Raw genomic sequence first — 12,169 nt, forward strand, 5'->3', positions numbered from 1 at the left:
TCATGTATTTTTATGACCATATAAAAATAAATTATGGACTCTAACAAGCCTTTAGGATCGATGTTGAAGGATGTGCCAGTTTACATATTACATCACCCCTACCTTTTTATGCTGGAAACCTTCTACCGCCCATGTATTTGCCTTCCTGCAAGCCCTAGGTATGTACTATACAAATTCACATACAAACATACACCAACATGCATGCAATAATAAATGCATATATCATGCTATTCCGCCTCTACCGTTTGTTAACATTTTGAAATGTTATAACCCTAGTTCAAAGAGTACATTATATTTGTGGTGACAGTTGTTAACTCATTTTCTGGAAAAATTTTATAAAATTAAATCTGTTGAGGGCTGTCGTTGCAACTATCAAAAAAGAAATTCTGAGAATTTTTACATTTCCAAAACCCCATGCCATGAAATAAAGGGGTGACCTGGAATACACGCACACATTTCTGCAGCAGATGCTTTAACACACTGAACTATCTCAAGTCATTTGTGCAAGCTAGTGGCAGCACTTACGTTTAATCTTGGAGTATTACTATATGTCGACTCGCCACATATCTTACCTTGTGTGCTCCCTCACGCGTTTCATACCCTAAGCATATGCAAATGACCCCCTGACCCGTCGCGGCTGGCATGAAGGGACGAGAGTTAATTTAATGCATAGAATTTACCATGCATCTCCTCCGGTCCCGCAAACTAACTTCTCCCTGCTCTTTTCTTTTGCTGCTCAACAGGAAACTAACTGCAGTGCCAAATCAGGAGATTGGATGCGACCGGGGGCCGGGCGGCTGGCATTTGATAGGGCATGGGGCGACATTACGAAAAACACGTCACCGCCCCAACATGAGCCTATCTTTAGACGCCTGCACTAAACTAGGCATGCGCAGCATACCTAATGGGTCGTGAAGGTGAGTGAGGGGCAACGCTCCTCACTCACATGCGCAGTCAGATGGCCCATCTTCTGGACCCCTGCTCTAGCGGCTTGCCTGCGTGCGCCGTGCGCACTTTCACAAGTGAAGCACAGGCCGGCCTGGAAATGTAAAAAGACGAATTGTGAAAGCAATTTGTCTGCTTACATTCCTGTTGCCGGCCGGAACTGCAGTGAGCAGTTTCTTTTCCGGGGCGCTGCCCCGGCGCCCCTATGGACCAGCCGCCACTGGTACAGGGCCGATTTTGCAGCTATGCTGCAAAAACGGCCCTGTGACAAAAACGGCCCCCAAGGGCACAAAACCGGCCCCCACCCTTGCGGCGCACCGGGGGATTGCCGGGTGCCCGCTATGGCCAGTCAGGGCCTGCCTCATAGATTAATGATGAAAACACTTGACGTATACAATCAAAATGGGGGATTTGGGAGGTGACAGGTGACACGTAACACTTGTATTTGTAAAATGTGTGATGTTCTGCAATGCAGCTTCTTATTGACATGTACATCCATCTCCTCCTCGCTTGACTGTTTGTGGTTTCTTGACAGAGACACCACTTTGCACAGGCCATCGCCATCTTGAACTCCCAAGGCTGCAACATCTTTGATCAGTTCTCAAGGAAGGTGAGTCGAAATATATTTCTTGGCTGCTATATAACATGTGTGCAAGTCATGCCAGTGGTCTCCTAGCTAACTCAATCAGGCCAAATTGATTTCACATGCACTTTGCTTATAATTTAAAAAAATTATAGCAGTTCTTTAGGATTTGTGTGGAAGATTTCACTTCTGTATCACCGACCCTCTGATGGGCATTCGTCTCACTAATGGAACTTCTACCATCTACCAAACAGTCATCTATATCTACACCCACTGGTAAACCTTAGTCATATTGGAGATGTGAATTAGTGATAATACTTTAGTAGTATGCTGATGTTTATTGTGGATGGAAAAAAGTGACACTTCCCACTTCTGAGCCCTCTTAAGGGTGGTTATACAGTCTACTTGTCCTTCGATGTTTTTCCTGGTTCTTCCATTCCGAGGGATATTACCTTATATCCTTAAAAAGCTTAGCCTTAATCAATCAATATGTCTGCCGGTCTATCTATCTATCTATCTATCTATCTATCTATCTATCTATCTATCTATCTATCTATCTATCTATCTATCTATCTATCTATCTATCTATCTATCTATCTATCTATCTATCTATCTATCTATCTATCTATCTATCTGCCTGCCTGCCTGCCTGCCTGCCTGCCTGCCTGCCTGCCTGCCTGCCTGCCTGCCTGCCTGCCTGCCTGTCTGTCTGCCTGCCTGCCTGCCTGCCTGTCTGTCTGTCTGTCTGTCTGTCTGTCTGTCTGTCTGTCTGTCTGTCTGTCTGTCTGTCTGTCTGTCTGTCTGTCTGTCTGTCTATCTATCTATCTATCTGACTGGGTCTCTCTCTCCCTCTTCTAAACCTTCCATCTACTAGGACCTGTTTTTCATCTGGGAAAGAGAGACACAAAGCATGAGTTTCCACCAATCTGCTGCTAGCAAGGTTCTCCACTACCCTTCTCTCCTGCCAGGCATTTAAAAAGGTTGTCTGGGGATTATCCCGCCTGAAACGCCACCTGGGTTGCATCTTGTTGTCCTTCTATGTGTGATTCCCTTCCCTTGATGCTCTTCAAGTAGCTATTTCATTTTACTACATAAATGTAGAATGCAAAATAGGTCAAGGCCATCAGAAAACCTGACCTCCATGCATATATCTTAACCACCCTCACCAAATTCCCCTGGCCCCACCAGCAGCCTGAAAAGTTCACCACCGCCAGTGGATTATGTCAAACCTGCAGTCAGGGCAACACCACACTGGAGTTGTAGAAGTTCATAACAGAAAAAGCAAGGTAACAGGCCGTCTCCATATCCCGTATCTACCAGGACTGACCCAACCCTGCTCCAATATAGGAAAGATCTAAAGACAGCTCCCTTCAAAGAACACCACAGCAAAATGAAGCAACAGGACACTTGCATTATAACAACCCAGTTACCCCTCTCATCACTTGTTGCCTGTATCTGTGCCATTGACCATGTACAGCACTTCATGCCTTTTAGCTAGGGTCACACCAAATAATAAATACTTGCATCCAAAGATACACGCATTTCAAAACAGAGGTAATTTCTTAAATAGCCATCAAAAAAATTTATTTTGTTCATAGAACAGGGTACATACGCTTTCTTCATGAACACTTCACAAAGCCTTTCTGAATCAAATCTGTTTTTTAATGTATGAGCATGTCTGAGATATATTATATGCAAATGATTATTCTCATTGTTGATAAATACATGTGTGCTATTAGGCCCATTTCTCTTAAAAATGTCGTAAACTATTACCTTGGCGTTCGACCTCTGAATCCAGAGTTTGTGAATACAAGATTTAAGTTATCGAATAAATGTTGTGAGTATAAATATTTCCCTGTGTCTACTTCCTCTCCCAGGATTACCAAAGAATGCTCGATCTGATGCGGGAGATAATTCTAGCAACGGATCTGGCGCACCACCTGCGCATCTTCAAGGACCTTCAGAGGATGGCCAATGGTAAGGAGGTCACACGGCAGCATCTTGTCTGCTCAGAGTGGAGCCGCCTAGAGAGGAGGCAGCTGACGGTGTCACTCAATGATGGGGCACTTCACTCTTGATATTCATGTGATCCAGTTATAAAGTTTTTAAACAGTATGGGGGTCATTAGGAAGTCCGCCCTCCATCCTGACGTGAAAAGGGACCGCCCGCCATAAGGGCGGGGGTCCCGTGGGGGCAATTAGGATGCGCCCACCACAGTGGGGGGCACATCACGCATATTTAACATTGCACCGCCCGCCGCAATGCTAAAAATGCATGTTGCGCATTCCAGCGCACAACGTGACAAGCACCGCACGGTGCCTGCAATGTTGTCAATTGAAATGCATGGGGTACCATAGGTACCCCCCATGTGCACCCCCCAGAGTCGTTGGGGGACCGCAACGGGCCCCCGCAAGCAATTTCCGCATGCCTTTCCGTGGTGGCAATGCCTCCACGGAAAGGCATGTTTCCGTCCCCAGAGTAATATGGCTGGCGGTGTCTAACAGACACCGCCACCATATTAAACTCTTTTCCACCCGGTCGACTTGATGACCGGGCTGAAAAGCGGCGGACGGTCTTTCCGTCTGCCGAGGTCCCCCCCCCCCCTGCCATAGTAATATGGCGGGGGGAAAGGGGTGGCGGGCAGGGACGGATCTCGGGTGGACCGCCATGCGGGCGGTGGCGATCCACCCGAGATCCTAATGACCCCCTAGGTGTCTCTTAAAGACAAAGACTGGTATCGTAATAATTCAAAACAAATCTGCACCTTCATTAGTTCAATATCTCTCAGTTCAGATGGTTACTTTGGCTCAGGGTCGTAGCTTAGTCCGGGGATGAATCTCAAATTTCCCAAATAAGAAGAAACAGTGGGCTGCAGGGTAGAGAGGTGAGATGACCAAGACTCGGGTTGGACTGTTTCCATGAGAAAAAGGGTCAGTACCGATTTGCACTAAGCAGGCCTATGTCTAGAGGGGCACAATGGGCTACAAATGATGGATTGGAATACTACTCTGAGCGATTGCCACCGACTATACTATTTGTAAGCATTCACCCCATCACCTTTTGGGTGTTTAGTTGCCAGTAGTATGCCTACAAACCTGAGACTGGCGCAGCTTTCCAAGCCCACAACTGCCAATGTTTGCGAATTCCAAAAATGTATTACATTTGCACCAATTCAAGGAGTACTTCTATAGGTGCAGGATTATTATTATGGTAAACCAGTCACTATATGCATTTAAGATCCCGATCGAGAAATTAACAAGTTAAAGCCTCTTAATGAAATAAGAACAGTGAGAAAAACTTACACAGACATAGGAGACTAAACTCATGGTCCCCAGACCCTACTACCTAAACAGGAATGCATTTAAAGGGTTTCACACCAAAAAAACCCTGCTTAAGCTACGCCTCTGCCCATCCCACCTGGGCCTGGTAGATCTCCATGGAAGCTCATAGCTATGGTCATGTACAACACAATAGCCTGGAGTCCCTGTCCTGCGATCACTCATTTTGAATGTATTTTCACTGCATACACTCTTCTTCGCATCTACTACAGGAAGCCTTGATGGAAGAGTTGTCAAATAGGTGCATGAGTCAGGCCTCCATGTGTCTAGGTCTTGCCTCTTAGAAATCATTTTGTCAAGTGACAAACAGCCCCACGTACTAAGCTGGATTCACGAATAGAGGCGGGCGTACAGCCAAATGGGGAACATCCTTTACAACGGAACTTTTACAACGTGGTACCGTTACCACGCAGGTTTTACAACAAAAGTCGTAACAACGACTTGCGCTGGAGGGCGCTGTAGGATAGGGAATAGTTTAATTTACTATCCAAAACTTCCCTACTATCCACGGGGACTGGAGTTGGAATAGTAAATTAAACAATTCCACTATCCAGCGCCCCCCCCAACGCAAGTCGTTGTAACGACTTGCGTTGTAAAACCTGCGTGGTAACGGTACGCGTGGTAATACCACACGTTGAACTGTCATACAACCCAGCCAAATTAATAGGACGGGCTTAGCCAGAGCAAAGAAATTGGTCTGGTTTAGCTCCAAGAGTCTGTGTACAAGCCGAGCCATGAAAACATTTGGTATGTATATTGTATAACAAATGTAAAGTAAAAATATGATACAATCCCTTCAAACTTTTTTAAAAAGCGTCTTTATTTAACATGCAGAGGCGTTTCAACTTAGTACATCAGATTATATCACTGCTTAGAAGACATTTATTGAAAGTGATAGTTTTTAGAAACATTCTTGGCTCTCCCCCCAATGACAATGTTGTTAGTGAACTAAGCACGTCAGTAGTCCTGTTAACACTAACGGGCACATGCATCATTGTCAATTGCATTCACAAACGGTGCGAATCGCAATTTTCGGCCGTTTGCGAATGCAATTGACAAAATTGGGATGCATCATGTTTTTCGCAAATTTAGAAATCGCAATCATGTTGCGATTTCTAAAATTGCGATTGCATTTAAGAAATCGCAATTTAAGATTTCTTAAATGCAATGCATGAACATTTTTAATTTGCGAATTCGCAAATAGGGAGAGGTAAATTACCATGAAGTTGACCTTCATGGTAATTTGCGAAAACATTCAAAAATGCACAAAAGTGCTTTTTTGAAAGTTTCATTTTATACACACACATACCCTTGGGACATGTGTGTGTGAAAAATGCACTTAAAGTTAGATTTCAGGGGTGCAGGGGGGGGTTCCTTTGGACCCCCCCCTGCACCCTTGAAATTGCATTTTGAGTTTGCGATTCGCAAATTGCTAATCGCAAATTGAAAATGACTTCCCATTCATTCCTATGGGCCTCTAGGCCCATAGGAATCAATGGGAAGGGATTCCTTCATTGCGATTCGCAAATTGTGAATCGCAATTAAGGAAATTTAAGAAATCGCAAAACAAAAAAGTGCGATTTCTTGGTGCATAGCCGTTTGCGATTTCTTAATTGCGATTCCTTAATTTTCGCAATTAAGAAATCTCAAACGGCAACAATGATGCATGTGGCCGTAAATGTGACCTCGGTCATTATTATAGATGGAGCAACGTTACAGACTATTACATCATACATTACAGGTTCTTGTACAGTGCACATTCTGAAGTGAAGTATTTAAAAGTAGGTTAATTATATGATAATAAAGAGACGGGAGGCTCTGTGATTTTTTTAATTTGTTTCACTAGGATCACACAATTTAAAGAAGCAGGGAAGCCAGTATTGTTTCCAGGTTATCTGGTTTCACATTTTGTAATTAAGCCTCCAGATGTTTATATCTGTCTCTCACTCCCCATTTGCATAAAAGCTCACAGTTTTGTCTTTCATTCTCACAATGGGAAAACTCAACACAGAGATAGCAGACCCGACTCAGGGTCCCCAAACGCCAAGCAAGCAAGGCATTTATTTGGGGGGTGTCATTCCAAAAACACCACCCCCCCACCCCCCGAAGCTGAGCCCGCTTTAGCTACATCTATCATTTCTCCTCCTCTATCCATGATTCTGCGATATTTTGTATTTATCGCAACCAGTAATTACCAATTGCGTTAAATACCTCACCCTTCGTTAAATTTTGGAAGGTCAATCAAGCCAGAATTTTACTAGGGAAACCAATTCAGTATTTACCGTACAAGTGGATTTTGATGTCTTAAGCACCAGAACCCACATTATTGCCCAAAATTTCAGAATTGGTGCTATTTATTGCACCCGATACTGTCCGAACCCCACTCCGCTGGATTTTGTTGAATGCAACAAATGTACCTACACCTTCAAAACTCAAAATCAGAGCTATAGTGTCCAATAATACTGTGCTCAACAATATATTATTCTTACAAGTGTGTCTAAAGCAAATGCATGTCCTCTACTTTAAACACAATTTCACCCGAGAAAGCGACTGAAACACATTTGGCAAGAGATATTCAACTAATAAAAGCATTGATGTGTTCTGAGTTATTGGGCACCAGCCCAAGCACCCAGGGCGAAATTTCCCGCCCCGAATGCGGAGATTCCACTCCGCACTCAGAATGGAATCTCTGCACTCAGGATGGAATGTCCACACTCAAAGAGGATCTCCGCCCCAAGTGTGGAGATTCCATCCTGAGTGTGGAAATTCCACCTGAGTGTAAACATAAAGAGAATACTCGTAACTTACCTTTATGAATATGGAAAAATAGTGAAGTTAGACACTTGGTCTAAACTTAGACCAGAAGTCTAACTGTACCTTTGTGAATCAGGCCTCAGGTCTTCAGAAGACTCCTCAAGACCTGGCTTTTCGAGCAGTAGCAGCATTCCCCCACCCCTTAGTGCCTTGAGACCCTCACGGGTAAGTAGTGCGCTCTGCAAATGTTTTGATTGAATGATTGAAGTGTTGCTCTGTAATTGACTAATCTGGAGGCTAAAAAAGGATGACAGCTTAAGCCACCCCTCAGTGAACCCCTCAGTGAACCTGTTAGTCCTCAGGTTGCAGAGATATAGGCATCATATGAAGTAAATCAGTAGGCGTCTTTGCGGACTAAAATCTTCCTTTTTGTGTACGCCATCTTGGTAAAAATAAATACAAACAAATAAAGGAGAGTAATGGGTCAAAGTCTAGTAATAACACTGATGTATATTTTACCACCGCAGGATGGCACGCTTGTATCTATTACATTATGCTATGCTATTTGTTTGGATGTATTGCATTGTTTGACAATTGCCTGGCCACTTTACACACAGTAGGCAGCACAATATATTTCTTTTCTCAAATGATATTACATATGCTTTTAGTGAAAATGGATGTACAACTGACTTTTTTTTAACACGTAATATCAGACACATACACTCCTAGAGGGGTGGAGAGTGCGAGCTCCAGCTGTGTTTTGATTGTCCTTTCTGTCTTTTCTGTGTCCTGCTTCTCTCTACTGATTCATCCTCCCCCAACTCCATCGACATTTAATGCGTTTAAGATCCATACAGCAAAACCTGCAAAAACAAGAAGTGCTGTCTGCCTTCCTTACGTTTGTTTACACCTATGCTAGCATGCGCTATGGTACTCAAAAACATCCTGGTAAATGGGTGTCCTGCAGAGTACTTCAGTAACATGCTCAGAGGCCCAGGATGCTGTGTTTCCTGAACTAGGTTGAGGGGGCTGATTTAGAGTTTGGCTAACAGGGTCTTCTCTCACAAAAATGGAGGAGTACCCTGTCTGACAAACTCTAGGTCCATCAGCCTCATTTAGAGATTGGCTGACTGTAAGAGTTCCATCTGCTGAGCACCCATTGACTCCATTTACGGAAATCTTACTCAGCCAGCTCTATTTAGAGTACACAGTGTGATGTCTTTTTTTTCTGTCTGCCACCGCCAGGAATAGCCATTGTTGTTGCACGTGAAAAATGCTGTCTAGCTTGGTGTGTGTTAATCAGCTGAATGACCCAAGGAAACACTCCTTACATTGTTTGTGATATAAGACTGTCGGAGAGTGTAGGAGTCATTCATTTTTTTGGTTTTCAGAAACAAACTCCCACTTTGGAAAGTTTGTCTCTGAAAAACAAAAAAAGTGAAATGTTTAGTGAACACCATCAAAACAGTAACTCACAGTGTGACATGAAGGCTGCATAATTCAGGCCTGCCAACTTGCAGATACATTTCACTAGATTAGAGGAGGTGGGGGTCTAAAAGGGTGAGGTTTATGGAGGGGCGGGGATTAAACATATTATTTTTATGAAGCATGAGTGGGTAGGTTCATGGAGAGGGGGCGGGACTTAATGCCAGAACTGACACAAACCCACCCCTTAACAAAAGTTTCTGAGGCTGCTGCTATTGGCCAGGAAAATGTGAAACCCCCCCCCCCCCCCCACCCTCCCCCCTTGTTCCCATTTTCCTTGTGTAATTAGCACAACATTGTAGTGTAATATTTGTTGTTTGGTCAGTGGGTGTCTCACTGATTGTGAATCATGTAATTATAGTTCTATTTTGCCTGCTAAACTATTGTCCCTCTAAGTGTGTCTGTGCCAGCTGTCTGTCCAGTTTTTTGGGTTTTGATAATATGGTCACCCTATACTAATCTGTTTTTCTCTCTCTGTTTAGTCCATTATATACATGTTCAATGTGATCAAACATTTCCATGCATGTGATTGCCTATTTGTATTTCATGCAATCATATTTTTCTGTGTAATACGATGCCACAAATGATTATCAGTTCCAAGACACATGTCTTGATAACATGTTTTCCATTCATATGTTCATAGTTTTCTCTGTGGTCTACGACAACACATATTTCATGTGCTGTAAGACCCATATTTTTCTGTGCCACATAATTAGATATTTCCCTATGTGTTTTGGGCATATATTTCTATGTCTTGCCTTAGACTGTACATCTTGTGAGACCTTGTTTTACCTTATTGGTCTTAGAGGCCTTCCACTGCTTACCATTGGTTGGTCTAGTTGTCTTTCTCGTTTGCTAACTTCTTCTTCATCAGCTCCCACAGGCTTTCCTTCCTCTTCTTGTGTTTGCCCTTCACTTGGAGCACTGGCGCATTACTGAGTCCTTCCTCTGCTCGCTTTTTCAGGAGCTACTTTTTCCATTTTGTTTAAGCACTCTACAAGAGAGTGTGTGTGTTTTCCAGCTGCCTCCCTCGTGTACTTCCCTGCCTCTAAGTTTCTCCCCATTCCTTTCCATGCAGGTGTGCTGCCCCAGCTCCCCCCCCCCCCCAACCACCCTCTGTTGTCTGTTCTGTGTTCTTGCCCCAATTCCTTTCCCACCAACTCTCCATTGTTTGTGTACTTGTCCGTGTGCTTCCCTTGCCCTCCTGCCCATCCTTTGTTACCCGTGTGCTTGCCCCAGCCCCTCCCGCTCATGCTCCATTGTCAGAGTGTTTGCCCAAATGACACACTTATCTGGACTTTTCTCACTTATGGCATATGAGATATGAATATATAATTTCGGTCGGTGTACTTCCTCCCTTTGCCCACTGGATGGCAGGCAAGTCCCTCAATTCGATTTTGGTACAAAGAAATGTTGAGCGTGAAGAAATACGCATTACTGTAGTTCATGCCTTTACTTTTCATGAGATATAAAGTGACCGCAATTTTGCTGACGGCATGAACGATATCAAATTGGTTCTGGAGGATAATGGATAAAACCAGTCTGCCCAGCTTGCCACATGACCCGCTGTGAGTCAGTTTTCATGGCCATGGCCCCTGGGCATATCTATCCAAAAGAACCTAAGGAGAGCTTCCTTGGGTCATTCAGCTGAGTACAATACGCACAGAGTGCTGGACAGATTATTTCACATGCGACAATAATGTCTTTGAGAAGAGAGTATCAAAATAACAATATTAGAACACATGGTTCATCCGCAAGAACCGCCTCTTTCCTCCTGTGAACTGGGACTTTCAAAACCCCCCTGATGAACACCCCTCGCCAGAAAAATGTTTCACGAAAATGAATGTTCTCTCATGCAAAGAAACACAGAAATGTTATTAGCGCTTCACTTTCTATCTCTAAAAGTCAAATACATGAGATAAAAGCTACTCATCGCTGCATTCGGCAAACATCACGCCTTAATGTAGACACTTCCTGGAATAAAGATGGTGTGGGCCTCATGTTTTTGGCACAATCGTGTCCTACTAGGCGCCTCCATTTTAGAGTTTACCTTGTGTTAAGACCATATTGCCCCTGGAAGCACCTCTTCTTGTTAAGAAACAGCACCTGCAGTGTCATGTAATACATACCATATGATTGATGTATATGTTTCACGAGCTGGTGCTTAACGATTTGACCTTACGAAGGGATGCAACATATCTGGGATTACTCTAAAGTCAGATAGGCATATTTACAATAACTGGCGCATCCCCAGGGATGCGCCAGTTATTGTGCGCCGCAGCTCCGCCACCCATGGTGCGCCGCATTTACAATGCGGCGCACCATGGGGCAAAAACGGCACAGATGCGTGACGCATCTGTGCCGTAAAGGCGGCGCATGCTGGAGTTGCATCACAAGCACGACACAGCTCCAACAATGCTCTGGGGGCCCTATCTGTCCAAGGCTGCGTCAAGCCTTATGCCTGCTTCAAGCAGGCGCAGGGTTTTGATGCAGCATTAGGGCCGGCTCTAGGCATGTGCAAGCTGTGCACCTGCACAGGGCCACCAAACCCCAGGGCCACCACGCCAATATATATCCTTAATATATTAATCCTCTGAGGATGGATACATATTTGCGTGGTGGCCCCTGGCAGGGATTTGGCGACCTCCGGCTCTGTTCCACCTCTAAACTCCCTGACCCCCTCCCCTCTTTACTGGCCTGCGCGCTCCGCCCCGCCCGGACCCCCTCTTCTGGGCCCCCTACCTACGCTCCCTGCCCAGGGCCACCATGAGCCTAGAGCCGGCCCTGCATTGGCCTAAAAGTGACTGAGTGAAATCTTGTAAATTTCACTCAGCCACTTTTAGGAGGCGTTCCTGCGTAGGAACACCCCCCCCCCCTGCTGCGCCGGAACGCCTCCTTATGACGCTGGCTTTACAACGTGACGCATCTCCCAGATGCGTCACGTTGTAAATGAAATGAAATTTGATTTGTAGAGCGCATGGCTGCCCGAAAGCGTCCCAGCGCTTGCTTAGGGAACCCGTCCTGGTATTCCCCTGCGAGATAACCCATTACTGGGCATCCCCAA

The 12,169-nt window shown here is 44.7% G+C and overlaps 1 protein-coding gene across 1 annotated transcript in view; it reads left to right on the forward strand.

Annotated features, from left to right (window-relative positions):
* The window catches only part of PDE2A (phosphodiesterase 2A), a 1,077,000-nt gene that overhangs the window by 1,039,414 nt on the left and 25,417 nt on the right, over positions 1-12,169 (forward strand). The window contains exons 25-26 of the mRNA XM_086933797.1: positions 1,481-1,555; positions 3,406-3,505. Of these exons, the coding sequence (XP_086789923.1) occupies positions 1,481-1,555; positions 3,406-3,505 (175 nt within the window). The remainder of the gene's footprint in view (positions 1-1,480; positions 1,556-3,405; positions 3,506-12,169) is intronic.

The sequence above is a fragment of the Lissotriton vulgaris genome, chromosome 8, assembly GCF_964263255.1.
Source record: "Lissotriton vulgaris chromosome 8, aLisVul1.2, whole genome shotgun sequence".
NCBI lineage: Eukaryota > Metazoa > Chordata > Amphibia > Caudata > Salamandridae > Lissotriton > Lissotriton vulgaris.